The sequence below is a fragment of the Hyla sarda genome, chromosome 4 (assembly GCF_029499605.1).
Source record: "Hyla sarda isolate aHylSar1 chromosome 4, aHylSar1.hap1, whole genome shotgun sequence".
Lineage (NCBI taxonomy): Eukaryota > Metazoa > Chordata > Amphibia > Anura > Hylidae > Hyla > Hyla sarda.
This window is the reverse complement of record NC_079192.1, coordinates 251,133,348-251,157,020: the sequence shown is the minus strand read 5'-3', so window position 1 is coordinate 251,157,020 and position 23,673 is coordinate 251,133,348. Positions and strand designations below refer to the sequence as shown.

The 23,673-nt window shown below is 40.3% G+C and overlaps 1 protein-coding gene across 1 annotated transcript in view; it reads right to left on the bottom strand.

Moving 5' to 3' along the window:
• LOC130369128 (mitochondrial inner membrane protease subunit 2-like) overlaps positions 1-23,673 on the bottom strand; it is a 482,812-nt gene that overhangs the window by 161,054 nt on the left and 298,085 nt on the right. The window contains exon 4 of the mRNA XM_056573917.1: positions 19,817-19,921. Within this exon, the coding sequence (XP_056429892.1) occupies positions 19,817-19,921 (105 nt within the window). The remainder of the gene's footprint in view (positions 1-19,816; positions 19,922-23,673) is intronic.

Below are 23,673 nucleotides of genomic sequence, written 5' to 3'. Positions count from 1 at the left end.
GTTGTTTCACCCATCATTACTGCAAAACTTACAAGTGATGGGACAGTCAGGACACTACACAATGATATCAGTGACTACAGGTGACGTTTTCTCTGTAGTGTTTCCTTATCTAATTCAGATGGTACATACTGCCAGGTCCAGCTAAATATTCTCGCTGCAGAACTTGACGCCCAGACGGCTCCTCACTATGTCAGCGCATTCTGATCCTCTATATGAAAACAATTATTATTAGAAACCTTCCAAACACTGTATCCTTTGAATATAATACTGGCACACTGTACCCTCTGAATATAATTCTGGCACACTGTACCCTCTGAATATAATTCTGGCACACTGTACCCACTGAATATAATACTGCCACACACTGTACCCCTGAATATATTACTGCCACACACTGTACCCACTGAATATAATACTGCCACACACTTTACCCCTGAATATATTACTGCCACACACTGTACCCACTAAATATAATACTGCCACACACTGTACCCCTGAATATAATACTGCCCCACACTGTACCCCTGAATATAATTCTGCCACACACTGTACCTCCTGAATATAATACTGCCACACACTGTACCCCTGAATATATTACTGCCCCACACTATACCCACTGAATATAATACTGCCACACACTTAACCCCTGAATATATTACTGCCACACACTGTACCCACTAAATATAATACTGCCACACACTGTACCCCTGAATATAATACTGCCACACACTGTACCCCTGAATATAATACTGCCACACACTGTAACCTCTGAATTTACTACAACACACTGTACCCCCTGAATATAATACTGCCACACACTGTACCCCCTGAATATGATACTGCCTCACACTGTACCCCCTGAATATAATACTGCCACACACTGTAACCTCTGAATTTATTACAACACACTGTACCCCCTGAATATAATACTGCCACACACTGTACCCCCTGAATATGATACTGTCTCACACTGTACCCCCTGAATATAATACTGCCACACACTGTAACCTCTGAATATATTACTACAACACACTGTACGCTCTAAATATCCCTCTGAATACAATACCGTGATGTATTGTGGCTAATGAAAACCATACTACCCCAGAAATTCCTTATACTCTCTGCCCCTCATATATAGTATTAATGCCCCATCCTGTGCCCCCACATATAACTATGACCCACCCTGTTCTCCCTCATAATAATAATGCCCTCTGTCCTGTCCCCCTAGCATATAATGCCCCCCTGTGCCCCTCACATATAATGCCCCTGAAATGTTCCCCTCACATGTAATGCCCCTGTAATGTTATAATGCCCCCTGTCCTGCACCCTCAGGGGGCATTTTAAGTAAGGGGCACAAGACAGGGGGGACATTATAAGTGAGTGGCACATGACAGGGGGGCATTAAATGAGTATGCTTTAAAGTGTCCTCTTCTCACCCCTATAACCCTTTTATTTTTCCGCATACAGGACTATATGAGGGCTTATTTTTTGTGATGTGATCTTAAGTTTTTGTCAGGACCATTTTTATTTAGATTTTATTTATTTTTTTTAGTTATTGAAGTGACCAAAAATACGCACTTCTGGACTTTGATATTTTTTCATGCTTTCACCTTTCAGTGTGCAACTTAACTATTATATTTTATTAGTTCACACATTTGTGCATGTGGTGCCACCACATATGTTTAGGGTTTATGTATAGGGTTTTCCTTACATTATTTCATTTAAAAAATGGGAACAAAGGGTGATTCAAACTTTTATTAGGCAAGGGGTAAATCACATTTATTACTTTTTTAAATGTATTTTTTTTTTTTTTTACACTTTTTTGGTCCCCATGTATAGGCTGGTATAGGCCAGTGAGAAAAGGGACATAATACTGCGGGACTATATACATCAGCTGTGCAGTACCCACTGCCCTGGCTACTATATATATATATATGTATATGTTTATGTGCATAAATATAGCTGCCAGGGCAGTGGTTACAGCACAGATAAGCTGATGTATATAGTCCTGCAGTATTATGTCCCTATATACGTGCTGTGTGTCCTCTGAACTGGCTAGCCCATACTATATATATTATATACGTAATATGGGCCAGGCAGGGCAGAGAACACAGCACAGACATTGGTATATAGTGACATAACACTGAGGGGCTATATACATTAATTGTAGCCTTGACTACTATATACATGCATATATTTATAGCAACAAGGGCAGTGGTACAGCACAGCTGATGTATATAGCCCCACAGTGTTTCCCAACTAGGATGCCTCCAGCTGTTGCAAAACTACAACTCTGGTTGGCTGTCTGGGCATGCTGGTAGTTGTAGTTTTGCAACAGCTGGAGGCACCCTGTTTGAGAAACACATCACTGTATATCAATGACTGGCCCATACTGCATATACTATATGTAGTAGGCCAGAGAGGGCACAGCAGTCACTGATATACAGGTAGTGACTGACATGCCCGGACACTGGGACTTCACTACAGACCTCCTCACCTCTGATGGCCGCCCTGCAGATCGGAGACTGTCAGACTGGACGGAGCTCCGCTGGTATGGCGGAGAGGCTGTACAGCTGGCAGGCAGTGTCTTCACTTCAGCTCTGCGGTGAGCAGCCGGGGGAGGGGTCAGATGAGCAGGGACTAAGTTGTAGCAGCAGTCAGCTCCCTTTCTTAAAGGGGCAGCAGGAGCTGGAGCAGCGTGTGAAAGGTGAGGGGACAGTGGAGCCGGGGACAGCTCCTGCACCTCAATAATAGGAGCAGCAATCTCGGAGGGGGGGGGGGCAATTGCCCCGTTGCCCCCCCCCCCCCCCTGGATCCGCCACTGGGTCGGGATAGGAGGACGGGATAGGAGGTCGGGATAGGAGGTCGGGATAGGAGGTCGGGATAGGAGGTCGGAATAGGAGGTCGAGATAGGAGGACGGGATAGGAGGTTAAGATAGGAGGTCGAGATAAGAGGATGGGAAAGGAGGTCAGGATAGGAGGACGGGATAGGGGGTAGAGATAGGAGGTCGGGATAGGAGGTCGAGATAGGAAGTTGAGATATGAGGAGGGGAAAGGAGGATGGGAAAGGAGGTCGGGATAGGAGGACAGGATAGGAGGTCGGGATAGGAGGTCCAGATAGGTGGTCCAGATATGAGGAGGGGAAAGGAGGATGGGAAAGGAGGTCGACATAGGAGGTGGAGATAGGAGGATGGGATAGGAGGATGGGATAGGAGGTCGAGATAGGAGGTGGGATAGGAGGTGGGATAGGAGGTCGAGATAGGAGGTCGGGATATGGGGTTGGGATATGACAACAATATATGAGGACTGGATATGAAGTCAAAAGCATCCTCCTTTGTCTATTTTCCTCCCCAACAAGGATTAGGAAGGAAAAACCGGGCAACGCCAGGGACTCAGCTAGTTAACCATAAATGAATAAATGAGACATTCAAAGTTTTCAACGCAGTTTCGCAGTACATTTACGTCCGGTGTAGGACTGTGAGCATCAGAGCGATGTTCGCGTCATACACTGCAGGTCCCAGCTGCTATCAGCAGCCAGGGACCTACCGGTACGAATCGTACGAATGTCCGCCATTAACCCCTCAGATGCCGTGATCAATACAGAGCACGGCATCTGCGGCAATGTGCATGTTAAAATAGATGATCGGATCGCCCGCAGTGCTACCGCGGGGTTCCAATCATCTGCATTGGTGGCTGGAAGTCCCCTCACCTGCCTCCGTCCATCTCCTCTGGTCTATGATCGAGCAGAGCAGAAGATAGCCGATAATACTGATCAGTGCTATGCCCAGTGCTATGCCCTTTATCAACTGATTGCTATTGATAGTCCCCTATGGGAACATAAAAAGTGTAAATAAAAGTTGAAAAATTTAAAAATAAAAAATGAAAAATCCCCCTCCCTAATAAAAAACAAAAACTGACCCTTTTTCCCATTTTACCCCCAAAAAGCGTAACATATTTTCTTTATAAACATATTTGGTATCGCCGCATGCATAAATGTCCAAACTATCAAAATATAATGTTAGTGTTCCTGTACGGTGAACGGCGTAAATGTAAAAAAATAAAAAAAGTCCAAAAATGCAGCTTTTTTGTCACATTTTATTCAAATTTTTTTTTTTTATAAAAAGTGATCTAAAAGTTTTATATATGCAAATGCGGTATCAATAAAAAGTACAGATGATGGCTCAAAAAAGGAGCCCCCATACCATCCAATATACGGGAAAATGAAAAAGTTTTAGCTGGTCAAAATAAGGCGATTTTATAGTACTGATTTTGTGCAAAAAGTTTGAGATTTTTTTAAGCGGTACAAAAATAGAAAAGCATCTAGCCATGGGTATCATTTTTATCGTATTGACCCACAGAATAAAGAACACATGTCATTTTTATCGTAAAATTTACAGTGTGAAAACGAAACCCTAAGTTTCCTCCCTAAAAACAATAATTATTTGGGTTTGCCATACATTTTTTTGGTAAAATGAGAGGTTTCATTACAAAGTAAAATTGGGCACACAAAAAACAAGCCCTTATATGGGTTTGTAAATGGAAATATAAAAGAGTTATGGATTTTAGAAGGTGAGGAGGAAAAACGAAAACGCAAAAATAAAATTGGCCTGGTCCTTAAGGTCAAAATGGGCTTAGTCCTTAAGGGGCTAGAAATTATATTAACATTGTGGAAAATTAAATATGCAAGTCACACTATTTCTTATTAAAAAAATCCTGGTCCTGACAAACCTCCAACCGAGATATTTATATTTCAAGGTAACGTGATAATAAAATAAATATTGGGTGTAATTAACATGGGTTTGGAGAACAGTTCTCTTCTGGAATCAATGTATGAAGTGGGCATATTAATTCCTTAACAATACAAGAATAATCTAGACCATGGGTTATATCCACCAACATTACTAATAGTGATGTTAAAGTGTACCTGTCGTTAACAAAAACTTTTGATATAATGTATTACTATTATATGTATATTTGTAATATACATTGATTAAAAAAATGTGTATATTTTTGGGTGAGAAAATTGCCCTTGTGTGTCTCTGTGAGTAGACCAAATACAGAAAGTAGGGGGCAGGACAAGCAGGGCTCTGCGCAGGCTCCTGGCTTGTCAATCATCCTGCTGTGTGAGTCAGGAGCGTGTCACAGAGCCTTACTGCACAGAGCCCTGCTTGTCCTTAGTACACAGAGCCCTGCTTTTCTACAGTGCACAGAGCCCTACTTGTCTTCAGTGTACCGAGTCCTACTTGTCCTCAGTGGAAAGAGCCCTGCTTGTCCTCCCTATACATATCCCTGCTCGTCCTCAGTGCACAGAACCCTGCTTGTCCTCAGTGCACAGAGCCCTGCTTGTCCTCCCTACACAGAGCCCTGCTCGTCCTCCATGCACAGAGCCCTGCTCGTCCTCAGTGTACAGAACCCTGCTTGTCCTCAGTGCACAGAGCCCTGCTTGTCCTCCCTACACAGAGCCCTGCTCGTCCTCAATGCACAGAGCCCTGCTCGTCCTCCATGCACAGAGCCCTGCTCATCCTCAGTGCACAGAGCCCTGCTTGTCCTCAGTGCACAGAGCCCTGCTTGTCCTCAGTGCACAGAGCCCTGCTTGTCCTCAGTGTACAGATCCCTGCTTGTCCTCAGTGTACAGATCCCTGATTGTCCTCAGTGTACAGATCCCTGCTTGTCCTCAGTGCACAGAGCCTTGCTTGTCCTCAGTGCACAGAGTCCAGCTTGTCCTCAGTGCACAGAGCCCTGCTTGTCCTCAATGCACAGAGCCCTGCTTGTCCTCAGTGTATAGAGCCCTGCTTGTCCTCAGTGCACAGAGCCCTGCTTTTCCTCAGTGTATAGAGCCCTGCTTGTCCTCAGTGTACAGATCCCTGCTTGCCCTCAGTGCACAGAACCCTGCTTGTCCTCAGTATACAGAGCCCTGCTTGTCCTCAGTGTACAGAGTCCTGCCTTTCCTCAGTGCACAGAGTCCTGCTTGTCCTCCCACACTTCCTTTATTTAGACTCCTCACATAGGTGCACAGACAGTAGCCGTAGGGACAAAAATATACAATTTATTTACCCAATGAATATTATAAATATACATATAATGGTATTATCTAAATTATATAAAATGCTTTTGTTAACGACAGGTACACTTTGAGATCTTGGCTAATGTAATGATGGACAAATTGATTGGACTAGGTTGTTGCATCAGTGGTAGAGGGAAAACTAATATGAGGGTAAACCAAAAATAGATTGTTTGACATGCTGGAAATGGGTATGCATCGGGCCTCTACTGTAATTGAACACAATTAAGGGGTTTTAATATGAGGAAGTTCTTATGACAAAAATACAAAAAAAATGACTGGCTGCTCGCCTTGTGATAGTATCAAAAGCTGTAACAGAAGCTGGAAGCCAGAATTAGTAATAGGGTTGTAAATCTGGGTAATTTTGCCTTAAGATAGGAACCAGATAGGCCAGTCCTCTTCACCACTTACTCTTTTACTGTCAAAATAGAACCTCCGGTGAGTGTAAACATTTTATTTTAAAAATTTTTACTAATAATGTTTATTTTAACGCAATAAATATAGATTTAAGTTAGTCGAAAAAGATGGAGGGAAAGAAAAATATATATTTTTTAAAATAAGGTTTATGTTAATGTTGCATAAAAAATCATCACATGTGGTTGCACAATTTTTATAACTCCACTGGATTTATTAGTCGTGAAAAATTTTAATTTCTGAGAATTAAAACTTCATTAGGATGTCTAAAATGTAAAATGGTTGATGCTTACATCTTACATGGCAGATGCTCTAAAATGCAACTTCCATTTACAAAAGCTAAGTTAAATCTATAGAAAAAGCCTTAATTTATAAATATAAATTTTATAAAAACATGTTTTTATTTATCTTGGATGATCTTACAGTTTAGAAAAAAAAAGTCTATAAAGAAGCAGTCTATAAAAATCTAATTACAATAAGGTTGGTTGTAGCCAGGTTTTAGAGTCCCAAATATGGAGGTGTGGAAAAATGAAGTAAAAAACATTATGCAATATGAACAATGCTGGCATAGGAAATAAAAACTGTAAAAATATACCATAGAAAATAGATATGAATATGGATTTTAACTAGCAGTACATATTGAATACAAAAAACTTACTGAATAACATTGTGCAATAGAAGGCACAAAGCGCAAATACATGTACAGTGGGGCAAAAAAAGTATTTAGTCAGCCACCAATTGTGCAAGTTCTCCCACTTAAAAAGATGAGAGAGGCCTGTAATTTTCATCATAGGAATACCTCAACTATGAGAGACATAAATAACAAATCCATAAAATCACACATTTTCTGTAAATCTTCACAAGGCTTTCACACACTGTTGCTGGTATTTTGGCCCATTCCTCCATGCAGATCTCCTCTAGAGCAGTGATGTTTTGGGGCTGTCACTGGGCAACATGGACTTTCAACTCCCTCCAAAGGTTTTCCCTCCAAAGGAGATCTGGAGATTGCCTATGCCACTCCAGGACCTTGAAATGCTTCTTATGAAGCCACTCTTTCCTTACCCGGGTGGTGTGTTTGGGATCATTGTCATGCTGAAAGATCCAGTCACGTTTCATCTTCAATGCCCTTGCTGATGGAAGGAGGTTTTCAAAATATCAAGATACATGGCCCCATTCATTCTTTCCTTTACATGGATCAGTCGTCCTGGTCCCTCTGCTGAAAAACAACTCCAGAATAATGATGTATCCACCCCCATGCTTCACAGTAGGTATGGTGTTCTTTAGTTGCAACTCAGGATTCTTTCTCCTCCAAACACGACAAGTTGAGTTTTTATCAAAAACTTAACTTACTACTACTTTGGCTACTTTGGTTTCATCCGACCATATGACATTCTTACAATACTCTTCTGGATCATTCAACTGCTCTCTAGCAAACTTCAGACGGGCCCGGACATGTACTGGCTTAAGCAGGGGGACTGGCACTGCATAATTTGAGTCTCTGGCGGCGTAGTGTGTTGCTGATGATATTCTTTGTTACTTTGGTCCCATCTCTCTGCAGGTCATTCACTAGGTCTCCCTGTGTGGTTCTGGGATTTTTGCTCACCATTCTTGTGATCATTTTGACACCACCACCTTGCGTGGAGCCCCAGATTGAGGGAGATTATCAGTGATCTTGTATGTCTTGCATTTTCTAATAATTGCTCCCACAGTTGATTTCTTCACACCAAGCTGCTTGCCTATTTCAGATTTAGTCTTCCCAGCCTGGTGCAGATCTACAATTTTGTTTCTGGTGTTTTTCGGCAGCTCTTTTAGTCTTGGCCATAGAGGAGTTTGGAGTGTGACTGTTTTATAGGTTGTGGACAGGTGTCTTTTATATTGATAATAAGTTCAAACAGGTCCCATTAATACAGGTAACGAATGGAGGACAGAGAAGACTCTTAAAGAAGAAGTTACAGGTCTGTGAGAGCCAGAAATCTTGCTTGTTTGTAGGTGATCAAATACTTATTTTACCGAGGGATTTACCAATTAATTCATTAGAAATACTATAATGTGATTTCCTGTATTCTTTCCCCCCATTCTGTTTCTCATAGTTGAAGTGTACCTATGATGAAAATTACAGACCCCTCTCATCTTTTAAAGTGAGAGAACGTGCACAATATGAGGCTGACTAAAATTTTTTTGCCCTACTGTATAAAAACAATTAAATTGTCCTGGCTGCAGCCACATCAGTATCCCTCACTTAGGGATAAAAAAAAAAAAAATACATAACCACCACTGCACAGGTGTTCGATTGGCGGCTCCAGGTTAAAAAATAAATCAATTTGCATGAAAGTAATGAAAATCTTTATTTTGTCTGATTTGTTTGCAGGTCTGTCTGACCACTTCATCCATTTGCATCCATGTACTATTAAGCTAAATTTTAAATGCACAATTCCATATAGAAACAGAAAGCCTGGGCATGATAGTAAATGGATGCACCTGATGAAGAGGTCAAACACACTTGGAAACATGTGTGTGATTAAGGTTTTTACTTTCATTCCGTGCGAAAAGTAAACAAAGTGGCAACGTTTTAAAGTATTTGCTAAAAAGCTAAAGAACAGGGAATGAGGAGTCAATTTATTTATTTTATTTTTTCTCTTCTATATGGGTCACTTAGACAGAGGAAATGGGAAGAGAGGAGGATGAGGGTGATGAGGTATTCTGGAGTGTCTTTAATGCTAGGGGTACAATATTGCATCAGGTTTTTTTTCAGATAAAATTAAAAATACATTATTACATCACATAATGTACTAAATGTATACACTATGTAAGTCTTTGTGTGAACACCCAATGCTACATATTAAGGTAAATGAAGCCTTTTTGATAGAATGTTGTCATGTTGTGTTCAATTGGTTTTATCAGAAGTTGGATTTCTTACCCAAACTAGAGATAAAATAAGGGTGGGCACTTCTGTATCCTACAGATAAACAATATTCATATATTTTAATTGTACCACCAAGAAAATCCATAAAACAATAGTCCAAACAAATATCAGAAAACTTTACTTACAGAAATATTCCTCAATGCTACTGCATGTGAAGCATTTGTGTCTATTTTAGCAGCCACTCAACCTATACCTTCTCCTGAATTCTGTTTGTAATCTCCAGTTTAATTCTATTTCCAATTGAAAAGTAAATGGAAATATAATTATGAGATGCATTTCAGACTTTGGCTCAAAACTGGAGTGGCAGACTAATGTGCCAACACCAGCCTTATATGAATGAATTTTATTTTTACTTGCTCTGTTTCCCTGCTGCCATTCTTACAGCTCCCAGTCTCCACTGAGTTTGCCATTGTGGCCAATGAGTGGGAGAAGATCCTGTGGGCAGGACAAGAAGCTGTCAGAAAGGTGGTGGTGGGGGATAATGGCAGGTGAGTATGGTTTTGTTTTCATAGCATCCTGACTCACTTTAAAAAAAATTCTGGGGATGAAATACCACTTTAAATATTAACCCCTTAAGGACAGTGGAAGTAAACGTATGTCCTGATGCGATGGGACTTAACTCATCAGGACATACATTAACGTCCTGTACCGGTGCTCACATCATGCATTGCAAGTCCCGACTCCTCTCAGCAGTAAGGGACCCACCAGTAATGGCAGACATCAACAATCGTGCTGATGTTCACAATTAACCCCTCAGATGTTGTGTTTAATAAAGATCATGACATCTGCTCCAATGCAGGAGTTCAGATAGATGATCGGAACACCTGCGGCACGGCCGTTGTGATTCGTTGATACAAAATGGGGGACGGAGGTCCCCTCACCTGCCTCCCTTGCTCTCCAGGGGTCTCTTTCTCTGGTCTGACATCAAGCAGACCAGAGAAGAAGATCGCTGATAATATTGATTAGTTCTATGCCTATGCATAGCACTGAACAGTATTAGCAATCGAATGATTCCTATAAATAGCCCACTATGGGGATGTAAAAAGGGTAATAAAAAAAAAGAAAAAAAAAGAAAAGAAGTCTAGTAAAAAATCTCCCCCCCCCCAATAAAAATGTAAATCACCCCTTTTTCCTATTTTACCCCCAAAAAGCATAAAAAAAATAATAAACATATTTGGTATCGCCACATGCATAAATATCCGAACATTCAAAATATAATGTTAATGATTTTGTATGGTGAACGGCGTAAAATGTAAACGGTAAAAAAAAAAGTCCAAAATTGCTGTGTTTTGGTCACATCACATTTCCAAAAAAAAAAAAAAATGTAACTTCCATTAAATAGTCAGATATATCGAAAAAGTGTACGGAAAAATTGGAAAGTTATAGGTGGTCAAAATAGGCAATTTTAAACATACTTATTTAAAAAAGATGTTTGAGTTTTTTTTAAAAGCAGTACATAGTAAAAAAAAAAGTATGTAAACCTGGCTATAAACCTCAGAATAAAGAAAACATGTCATTTTTAGTGAGTGAATGAGTGAAAACTAAACCCTCTAAAATGTGCTAAATTTCTGATTTTTTTTTTTAACATTGCCTCAAACAAATAATAATTTTTGGGGTTTTCCATACATTTTATGGTTAAAGGAATGACATTATTACAAAGTACAATTGGTCAAACCAAAAACAAACCCTCATATGGGTCTGTGGATGAAAATATAAAAGAGTTATGCTTTTTAGAAGGGGATGAGGAAAAAATGAAATCGCAAAAATTTTATTGGCCTGGTCCTTAAACAGTCAATGATGCATCTTATACAATGTCATACTTTTTATGGCAAAAAACTGTAATTGCTTATATATGTAAGGAAAGTATTGTTTTCAACATATTTTCTTTCTTTCAAATGAAGGTCCTTTTATAAGGTTATTTTTATTTTGCACATTTTAAATGTATTTACTGCCTATTAATGATTTGCCGCTCAACAAGATATATTAATGCACTTGTTGACACTGCATAATCATATATTCCATTCAGTAATACAACACATTTTCTGAAAAACATCGATGTCAGATAAGGGCAAATTAAACTGGTGTTATCAACCAACTAAAAATAAACGTTTAAATGCAATACAATTATTAAATACATCCATACATGCAACAATTGCCATATTATACACAAGTATAAAATGGCCATGGTTTGGTCTGTTATATGGAGGCAGTATAATTCCATAGGACTTTATATTTACTTACTATTTAGTGACACAGTGCTATAAATCTTTTATCATATTGATAGCACAATTACTCCCAGACATATCATTATTGATCCTTATTGAGCATTATTTCCTAGCCGGATCCTGGGAACACCCTAAAGGCTAGTTCACACGAGCGGATTATTTTTCAAACCTGCAGCGCATCTCCCGCTGTGAGTTTGAAAAGGGGTGGCACCTCTGTGCGCTACCGACAGCAGATTTTTGCCAGCGGAATCTACGCTGTTAAAAATCTGCTGCGGGTAGCGTACAGAGGCCCTGCCCCTTTTCAAACTCGCAGCGGGAGATCTGCTGCAGGTTTTAAAAGAAGCCCGCCCATGTGTACGAGCCCTAATACAGTTTTTATGTGCACTGCTTGGTCTCAAACAAGGAATGTTTTCCATTAAACATTACTTGTGGCCTAAAAAAGAAATTTAATTCACAATGGAATTTATAAACATGCAACAGCTTTCTAAGCCATTACAGCTTCTTCATCAGGCATTCTCTTGGTGAGAATAAGACAGCAGGTGAGCAACAGATGACTTGATCTGGGATCAGATATAACTGGGCTATGACACCATTGCGCCTCTTATTGCATGAACTTAGTGATGAGTGCAATTTATCCATATAGTGGCACTCCTTCTGTTTTATTACATGTATATGAGCAATGGCAGTATTTCTGGCCATTATACAGTATAACTTGTATCTAGCATTTTCAGCTGTTTTTCCCTGTGGGCTATTGACAGTTTTCTCTAAGAGTGGGTGAAAAAGGGCTTGCTGCTATAATAGCTAATATCTCCTATACACAGTACACAATAAAAAGATAGTATTCTGCTATACTATCTTTATGCAAAACAATCTTAGAAGCAGCAGCATGATGAATATTATTCACTAGTAATGAGCAGTGTCTCTGTGTGTATTCAGCTCTGGAGTGGGATAGAATGCTTCATACAAGATGCTCTAGTTCTCTAGGTCTCTCTCTCTGTAGCACTTCACTCTCCACCAGCTGTCTTATCCTCCTCACCTACTATCCATAGATCTGTACGGGCAGTATGTAACCAGATCCCTTAGTGAGTTAATAGTCCATCTCATATTTCATGACATAAGATATATATATTTTTTTATTTTCACTTGTGCAATTGACTTATACCAGTGTTTCCCAACCAGGGTACCTCTAGCTGTTTTAAAACTACAATGCCATGCTTGGAGTTTTAATTTTTGCAACAGCTGGAGGCACCCTGGTTAGGAAACACTGACTTATGCAAAGTTTGTTAAGGGAGCAGTCCCCATGAAACTACGTATAGGCAAAGAATTTGGAACTCTCAATCAGATATGTGGAGCTCCATATGAAATTATATGGTAAACATTTTCCAATATAGACTGTTGGCTTCAAATGACATGGTGTTAAAGGGGATGTTTTCTCGAAGCCTTAATTGCATCTTTGCTGAAAGTCAAGAAGAAGTAAAGCAGCTTGACAACCGTCAGACATTACCGTTTTCACCTCAGCCTTAATAATCAGATTTTCTCATAGATACATATGTATTTGCTTTAATCGGTGCATTTTTTTTTTTCAGGTCAAGTGAAATAATGAGCAAACATTGCTTTTTATTTCAATCTAAATGCATGTCAGCAAGCCTATATAAAAATCACAAATGGTATGCTAAAAAGAACTAAAAAAGCATCATTTTCAAGCTGTCTGGTTCCAGTCATTGGATAGTGAGTTATCAAAGTGCATTCCTTTAATGAGAAGAACATGTCAGTATACATAAATGTTATGGGGAGTTTACTGAGCTGCTGACTTGAACTGTCATCAGAATATTGATCTGACAATAGAACTCCATAATGCCATTTTGCTGATGTTACTTTATTTAGGCATCATAAAGTCAGAGGTATATATCTGTCAGCCGAAATGCACCTAATATGATCTTTAAAATACCTGTAAACTTCATTGAGGGGCATTTACTAATCTTTTACTATGTAGTCTGGTTTTTACCCTGTTTTTTTCTACTTCATTTTTGACTATGTGCGACAAATTTACTAAATTGTTGCACGGCATTAATAAATTTGGCACACGTAGGTAAAAGTGGGAAATTTACTTCGTGTAGTAGAAAAAATAGTCTGTTCCTTTTTTCTGCTGTCTGAATAGGTTTGGCTGCTAGGTTTCCTTCTTGATCTTTTGTTTTTGAGGTTTTTTTTTTTAGCTTTTTCACCACATCTAAATAATTTAATAACTAAATTGTAGTCATGGCTCAGAATAGTGGTAAACGGAGTTTAGTGTTTGTGTGTGTGTGTTTATTAAATTTTTTAACACTGTTTTCTCTCCCTAAATGTACTTACTCTTTTTTTTTTTTATTACTTCTTCTACAGATCCGTGTATCCTGTGGACTCCTTCGGATTCGGTGGACTACTTCGACGACCAGCGTTTTTCTTTGCTTGATGTTAATAAAATGGTTAACAAGGGCTTGTGGGGGAGTGTTTTTTGTCCTAAATTTTTTTTTAAACCTGTTCTGTTTTTTTTTTTTTTTTTTTTACTTTACTGGACAGGCTTAGTAGTGGAAGCTGTCTTACAGACGGAGTTCATTACTTACCGGGCCTAGCGTTAGCCACAAAAACAGCTAGCGCTAACCCCCAATTATTACCCCGGTACTCAACGCCACAGGGGTGCCAGGAAGAGCCGGTACCAACAGGCCTGGAGTGTCAAAAATGGCGCTCCTGGGCCTAGGCGGTAACAGGCTGGCGTTATTTAGGCTGGGGAGGGCCAGTAACAATGGTCCTCGACCACCCTGGTAACGTCAGGCTGTTACTGTTTGGTTGGTATTTGGCTGATAATAAAAATAGGGGGGACCCTATGTGTTTTTTTTTTCAATATTTAATTATTTATTTTAAAAAAACGCATAGGGCCCCCCCTATTTTCATTCTCAGCCAAATACCAACCTTGGAGTTTCCAGGCATCCTGGGAGTTGTAGTTTTGCAACATCTGGAGGCACCCTGGTTGGGAAACACTGTTTTAGGCCAGTGTTTCCCAACCAGGGTGCCTCCAGATGTTGCAAAACTACAACTCCCAGGATGCCTGGACAGCCAAAGGCCTAGGCCCGGGCTCCTCATACTGCCTCCCCGCTACCCTAGCTTATGGGGACACTGATATACATCCCCCCTTGTCTCCTGCCCGCGCCGCTCAGCTCCCGCTGCTACAAGACTACAACTCCCAGCGTGTCCTCACTGTAAGGGCATGCTGGGACTTGTAGTCTTGCAACAGTTAGCAGACAGATGGGAGTTGTGTGGCGTTGGCAGGTGAGGGGGGGGGATGTAAATCACTGCAGTGTCCCTGTAGAGAAGTGAGGGTAGCGGGGAGAAAGTATGTCGGAGCCCGGGCGGCAGTAGCTTTTCCTGCTCCATGTTGGAGCTAGAGTAAATTTAGTCAATTTTTACGGCCGTTGCGACTGTTTATTGCGCAGCTGCGACTGTCGCAGTTAATAAATACCTGACCACTGCAAGTCAAAAATGCAAACTAGCATAAATCAAGCGGGAAAAAAAATTGACTTTCTAACTCTTGCTAGAGAAAGTCGCATGAAAAATAGGGTAGGCACAATTGCGACAATTTAGCGCCAAAAATAGTCAGAAAAAAATAACTAAACCCCTTAGTAAATGCCCCTCATTATTGCTTTCTTATGTTAAATTTTATCTGAAATAGATGGCCTCTAATAAAGTAGATCCAGTGGAAGATTACCCAGAAATCCACCAATCAGTTTGATAAGTGAATGAATTAGTTAATTAATTAATTCATTGATTAATATATATTGGCATTGCTGTGGGACCTTTTTTTTTTTTTTTACTTTGTTACACTATAAAGTCTGCATTGACAGCAATACAGAATGCATTGGCTAGGCCCTATCAGTAACCGAAAGAGAATCTAGTAAAACTACAGCTATTGTAATCCATGTGGTGTCACTTTACTGATCACCACTACTCCTTAAAGGAGTAGTCCAGTGGTGATTCAGTGGTGAGCAACTTATCCCCTATCCTAAGGATAGGGGATAAGTTGCAGATCGTGGGGGGTCCGACCCCTGGGGCCCCCCGCGATCTCCTGTACGGAGCCCCGACAGCCCGCTGGAAGGGGGCGTGTCGACCTCCGCACGAGGCGGCGGCCCCCTCAATACAACTCTATGGCAGAGCCGAAGCGCTGCCTTCGGCAATCTCCGGCTCTGCCATAGAGATGTATTGAGGGGGCGTGTCGGCCGCCGCCTCGTGCGGGGGTCGACACCCGCTATCTCGGCGGAGAGCCGGGGCCCCGTACAGAGAGATCGCAGGGGGCCCCAGCGGTCGGACCCCCCGCGATCTCAAACTTATCCCCTATCCTTAGGATAGGGGATAAGTTTTTCACCACTGGACTACCCCTTTAATTATCAGGACAATTCATTTTGGTGCCCAATATGCTAATAAGGGTATTGGCTGGTAAGGTGGCGGTCACCACTCTACAGTTGTCAACAAGGCATGAACCTGAGCAGTCTCCCTGTTGGGAATTGAGTAATTGTTACTGCTCGGTAGATAGCCATTGAGCATATTAAGCAACAAAATTAATGACACAGATTATTTCTAATATAATAGTACTTAAAGGGGTTATCCAGGAAAAAACTTTTTTTTTATATATTAACTGGCTCCAGAAAGTTGAACAGATTTGTAAATTACTTCTATTAAAAAATCTTAATCCTTTCAGTACTTATGAGCTTCTGAAGTTAAGGTTGTTCTTTTCTGTCTAAGTGCTCTCTGATGATACGTGTCTCAGGAACCGCCCAGTTTAGAAGCAAATCCCCATAGCAAATCTCTTCTAAACTGGGCGGTTCCTCTTCTTATCTTCAGAAGCTCATAAGTACTGAAAGGATTAAGATTTTTTTAATAGAAGTAATTTACAAATCTGGAGCCAGTTGATATATAAAAAAAAAAGTTTTTTCCTGGATAACCCCTTTAACTCCAACATAAGTAAAAGAAGTTACACTAATAACTATCCTTGCATAAGTCATCCCAATGGTCTAATAGGTATTGTATTTAGCAAGGCCTATGTACTCATCACTAAGGCACCAATATTACTATTATAAAGATTAGGTGTTTGCACTCGACTGGAGACGTACAGACCAATGTTCTGAATATTACACATAGATAGATCCTAGAGGAACCCTTAAAAACATATTTTTTTTATGTAACATATTCCACAATTAGACTTACATGCAGTGAAAAGAAGGTTTCAAAGGTGTATGACCATTTGAATTGGCAGGGCTTACATGCATAATGTTTTGGATCCAGTTCATGTTATACATAGTCTTTAACTCAATGGAAAACTGCTAATTGGTTCCAGAGTCCCAAAATGAAAACATGAAGAATAAACACAAAGATTGGACATATAAAGCATGTCCTGTTCTGAAAGTGGTATTCAAGCTCTTAAAATGTATCCCCTATCCACAGGGCATAAGTGTCTAAACATTGGGGACCAACATTTGCCCAACCATCTCATCCACACCTCTGCAATCTCCAGAACTTTGCCCTGGCTCCTCCCTGCTGCATGGAGAGTTGTGTTTGCTACATTGTCTATGGGAGCACTAGAGATACACAAGTACAGCAGAGGGGCCCTGTTATGAAGATCTAAGGGGAGTCCCAGCAGTCGGACACCCTGAATTCAGACACTTATCCCCTTATCTGAAAATACATGGGGACAGAGAAACAGTATGGCATGTTCTGTATGTGAATACCTATACTGTAGGATTGCACCTTTACTGGGACTGGAACTGGTGCTGCATAATCCTTACTGTTTCCTCACACTGGAAGTACCCTGGGACCTCTTCTGTCTGAAATATGGCAAGAGGGAGGGCAGCCCAGCAGCTCTTTGGATGCCTGCAGCGAGAACCTGCAAACTTAGAGGAGATCACTGGGGAGGCACTCTTAAGGGGAAGCTCTGAAACCTGGCACCATACTAAAGACACAGTGTGTAATGTAGACTTACTTTGTCTCCATTACAGCCTATATTACCATATTTGCAGTGGGACATGGTGCATTAGAGAAACCCAATTGATAAAGATAGGAATGTCTTTGTGATCACGGTAGTAGCACACCAGATGAACAGATGTAAAATGCTCACTCACCATGTGCTCCCAGCCAGAGGCTGGGAGGCTGCCAGTAAAGAATAGGGCCCTAATGCAGCTTCCTGCTAATTTATATAGGCCTGGGTTAAGCGGGAGGGGCAGAGAGCTGACAAGTAAAAACAAAAAAAGAGGGGGTTAGAAAACACAATGTGAATTCAACTAGGGAAAACAAAAAACAGGCATGGTTGCACATCCACAACATGCACCTTGATCTAGTGCTTCTCAGCAACATTTATTAAACTAACAGGTCAATTAGCAGGAGACTGTATAAGGGTTTCCTCATAACATTTTACCAGCCCTCTGGCAGTGAGTACATGGTAGGTTTCACACTTGTGCGGTGCTCTGTGGTGGCCATTGCTTCTGTGATGCTTTGTCTATGGGTTGGTGTGGCCTGGAGCCAGGGGCTTGGTCAGGCAGCTGGCAACTGGGTCACTCCCCCGAGGGCTTGGTGTCTCGGAGGCAGTGGTCGCCGCCCGCGTTACATCAGTGTCAGGTTAGGGACCTACTCTGACAAGGTGGCCTTGACGTGGCAAGTGGGCTTGTACTTTTTGATAAAAATGTATACTAACAACCTGTTAGTTTTTGAAATTATGCTGAGAAGCAAGTATATCAAAATACAAATTGTGGATGTGTGGTTATGTTTCTCTATTTTTGTGATGCTGTATTTAATTTACACATCCCAATTTAAACATATTCTATGTCCGGGCCATCGTAAGTCACGTGTTTACATACATTTAGAAAAAGGTGGAGGCAATAGGTGTATGAGAAAAAGATTCCACACCTTTCATCTTGCTTCCAGTAATATAAAAGCAGTAAAAAAAATTGTATCACAAAATATCTTAAAAATATTGTCAAATAATAACGTTTCAAACTTCTAGTTCACGATGAGAGATTGATTTCACCTTCTGACATTAGGATGATTTGCACCAAAAGACAAATTAAACACGCAAGATTTAAAACTGAATTCTACTGTATCCATACATGATAAACATAACATAATGCTGTGATAAAAACAAACACATGCAAAGCAGCATTTCCAGAATACATGAATTCCATAATAATGATTCAACAAAGGAAAAGAATCAACAGTTATACTTGAGTATTTTGTTCCCAGACTACCAATGGCTTTATTTTTTCTAACTTAGACACAGTGTTTAAAAGTAAAAATGAAGGATTGGGACAGAGGATTCCCTCGGGGAGAAATGCTGTGTTCTGCAACACAAGCTCGGTTACAAAAACACCTCTAAAGCATTCTGCTGAATTCTCTTCAAAGTTATGACAAAGAAGTGTAAAGTAGGGTGAGAGAAGAAATGATTGTAAAACGATTATGAGCCATATAGAAGCGCTGTCTTTATCTTAAAGTAGAGTGGTAGCAATTTGCTGCCTGGAAGTAGACTAGTGACAATTAGGACTATCCTATAGAAGCACCTGCTCGCCTCCATTCCTTTCACTGCTACATTTAATTGCTACTTACAGGAATGTAATGGCGTTAAGCACATTAGCATATGGTATGCAAATAGAGATACAATGTAAAATTACAAAAATAAAGATAAAAACTGCAGGTACTTAAATTCCTTCTCAGACCCAGATTAAGGGTACGTTCACACACAGAAAAAAAAATGTCTGTGATTTATTTGTTGCCATTTGTTTCTCTGTAATCAGCTGAAAATACATCTGTAAATAAATTATGGCCGGATTTTTTTCTGTGAACATACCCTTAATCTAGCCCCGAGAATGAATTTAAGCATATGCAATTTTTCCCGTTATTTTGTAACAGGGTGATGCAGACCCACCATAACTATTTTATTTTTTAAGGTAACAGTAGATTCAAATTATATTCTATAATTATTTAATGCAAAAATACTTGGTTGTTCATAATTTTTCATCATTGGTACATATGCAGAGTTCTATGTAATGTAAATAAGAGGACATAATAGCACGATAATTTTTTGATGGTCAACACATCAAGATAGGCAGCAGACAAATAAGGTAAAACAAAAAAAGGCTTTGAAAAAGTATGGCCCCTGACTCTGAGGTAAAAAGTGTTCACCTCCACATGAAGTCCAGTTCTTGGAATCGGTAAACCCCAAAGTGTTGAATGGCCTGGAGGCCTAAACATGTGGCCACTAGCATCCTGGTCTGAGATCACATAACCCTGGAAAGAAAGACAATTCCTTTCAAAGAACTCTTCCAATTTTACACATAGGAGATGCTTCCAGAGACACTGCAGGTATGTACAAATGAGGATGGTTTTCCGATGGCTAGGCTTGGTGTGGCAACCAGTAGCAACAGTTGTGGAGTAAAGTTTTCAAAGCATGGTACCAAAGTGGGAGACATGATCAAGAAACAAGCCAGGTCAGACACTGGGTAATTAGAGCAGAAGAAAATGTATGCGCTTCACCAGAGCATTACTGGTGAGGCAGGGAGTTATGGGAGGTAAAGGGGATGATAAGGCGTGGCATAAGGAGAAAGAGCTTTAAAATGCAATGGTCTTTTTAAGAGACCTGGAGTCAGCATATGTAAGCCCTGACAGCACCAAAGATCCTAGCAGGAGGTAAGCAGTGGTGGGCCAAACACTGTGAGGGGAGGCCATGAAAAATGGAGCAGCCATGACAGGTATGTACAATATAATTATGACATTTTTTTGGAAGGGAACGATATAACTCAATAAAGAACATTTTAATACAATGAACACAAACATAATTAACTAAACATGTCATGCCATAACATAAATGGCTAACATCCTGTACAGCACTTATCCAATGTCAGCAAAAAATGTAATAGACAGTAATAAGTCATCCATAGCTAGAACAGCTCTCTGATGACCAAATAACCATCTTGAGTATGGCCATAACTAGTCTAAACACTTTAAAAAATGTAAAGGGGTATTGCAGGAATTTTGTTATTTGACTATGCTACAGGGGCTGTAAAGATAGTGTAGTTCATAATATAGTGTCTGTACCTGTATTTGTCAGTTTCCTCACAATTCTTCTGTGATGTTCACCCCAATATTTATTTTTACAGCATACAAAATTACTGTTGTCTCAGATTTTTCCCAGGTTGCAATGCGGCCGAGACCTGACTCACTCGTCTGATGACAGGGAGCCTGTCTGCTTCAATGGGTGGAGTGATTGCTTGGTGGGAGAGAGATCAATCAGCAACTAATGCAACAGCTGTAGGCACCCTGATTTAAAACCACAGGTCTTTTGAATGGATTCAGCTAATTTATGTTTCAATGGGTGGGGTGGTCGATATGTGGGAGGGAGGAAAATGGAATTGTGGGATTTGTAGTCAAAAAAGAAAAGTCAAAAAGGAAATACCAGTTCACAAAAAGCTAGCCACAGTGTTATGGTAATCTCACAACATAGCCATTTAGCCCCAAGACAAACGCAAATCCTTCCTAAGCATGTCCATTACTGTCTGCCAGGTAAAATCACCTTATGGTGGATAACCCCTTTAAGAGCTGCTCTACTCCTATTCCTGGAATCAGGAAGTCATAACCATAGTGAGCTATTTTAGCATTATGGAGTTCTGGTTAACCTGCAAATAACTAGATGACAAGCATTTGCAGAACTATTCTGAAAAGCTTCAACCCTAAACTCTCTTTCAGGCTATGTTCACACGGCAGCATGTCCTAATTCTGCAGACAGCATGTGTCGGCAGAAAATGGTGTCGCTAGGAGCACTCGGAAATGTGCCATCTCCATAGATGGCAAGACATTTCCGAGCGTATTCTGCAGAAAGAACAGACAAGTCTATTCTTTATGCAGACACCGGAATCAGGATTTCCACGGCAGAAATTACATTGTGTGCACAGTGCAGCAGAATCCCATTGAAATCAAAAGGACTCTTCCGCAGCAGAATTTCCGGGTAGAATATTCCTAGGAGTTTCCGCTTGTACATTCTGCTGTATAATATGGACTCTGTCTGGATTTTTGTGTTTGTAATTAACATAGATACTACTCCCCATCCTTGTTTTCTGGGTCTGCTCAAATTAGTACACAATGAAAAGGCATTCCCATAGCTTGCATGTGAAAGCCATCAATGCAACTGTTTATTTATCTTAACCCCTTCCCAACCCTTGATGGATCTGATCTGTCATGGTGCTGTTTAGGGTGTATGGAGCATGCTCAGGACTCAAGCCTGCTCCATACCCTGTGGCTCCCAGCTGATTTTAGTAGCTGAGGGCCACCGCTAATAGCCTGCATGTGGCTCACCACAGCCATCATATAACCCTTTAGATGCTACTGTCAAAACTGACAGTGCCATCTGAGAGTTCTTTTAACCTCACATTAATAGTGCATTGGTGCAGACTGCCTCCTTGCAGAGCAATTGCAGGGAGGTGTTTCTTTGACCTGGCAGCCCAAAGGCTTCTGCTAGGCCTTTATGGCTGCCTCTTCTATTGGAAAAGCCTGCCTGATCTCATATATCAAAGTAGTATGTTTGGTTAGATTGCTCATGCATGTCTCACCTACAAGTGTGAAAAAATAAACAAATAAAATGTTTTTAAAAATAAAACCCTACCTTGATAAAAATACAAATAACCCCCCTTTTCCCATTTTTTCAAATAAAAAATGTATTAACATAAATATATATATATATATATATATATATATATATATATATATATATGCTATCGCCACATGTAGAATTGTATGAACAATTAAAATATAATATTATTGTTCCCACATGGCGAACAGTATAAACAAAACAAAAAACATATTCCACAATTTGGTCACATTTTACAGCAATCAAAGAGTTAAAAGGTGGAAAAATAAAAAAAGTTATAGTCAGAACAAGCATAATATATATATATATACAGGTGCACAATATATAAAATACAGGTGCACAATACTCATCAGTACAACAACAGAAAAAGAAATCAACATCGATTGCCGCACCATCTAAAGAACTTGGAGCTGTTCCAAAAAACCGTCTGGGCCAGACCGACAGCCTAAAGGGTCAAAAGCAAGGAGAGCTGGACGCAAACATAGAAGAAAGAAGATACCCCCTGCGCTCGCTACTGGTTCCGAGATAAATCCGGTAATGAACTTATCTGCATGCATCTTATCTGCTGACCAGATTACTGTACTTGGTAAAGGACTGAATTTTGTGCCGACAAGTAAGTTTGAACTTTTCAATACCATACTAGATGTTAATAAATTGGCAAGAGGACTCACTCTCAGAAGACATTTTCACAAGGGGGTTATGAGTCATGAGGAGGGGGAACCTTCAGGTATAGTTGTGGAAGGATCAGTAGCGAGCGATGGTGATGAAGTAAATGTTAATGTTACTAATTTCAAGGATCAAAATGTATTATTACAGCTCACTTGCTTGCAGAAAGAAAATGCAATTGTCGATGATAGTTGGAATGATAACTACCGCTCAGCCAACCCTGGTTTCTATCCTGTTGCCTCCCGTTCGGAGGCGCTGGATAGATTCCAGGAGTTGGTCGAGCGGGACCTAGTGAAACTCAATGAACAGGTGTCTCGTGATAATGTTTATGATAATCTAAATAAAAATGAACGTATAGCATTGAAGGAACTATCTGAGAATAAATCTATCGTAATACGTAATGCTGATAAAGGTGGAAATATTATTGTTCTGGATTCAGGGTTATATAAACAACTCAATGAGGATATGTTATCAGACACATCAACTTACTGTAAATTAAAAAATGACCCTACTAAAACGTACCAAATGGAACTTAAGAAAATATTGGAAGAGGGTGTAGCACTGGGGGCAATTAACAAAAAACTGGAAGAATATCTATTTGTAGAGAATCCAGTTACCCCAGTGTTCCACTCACTCCCCAAGGTACACAAAGGTGTATTTCCACCTCCCCTTCGACCAATAGTTGCTGGCATTGGGTCGCTGGGGGAGCGCCTTGGGGAGTGGGTGGATCACC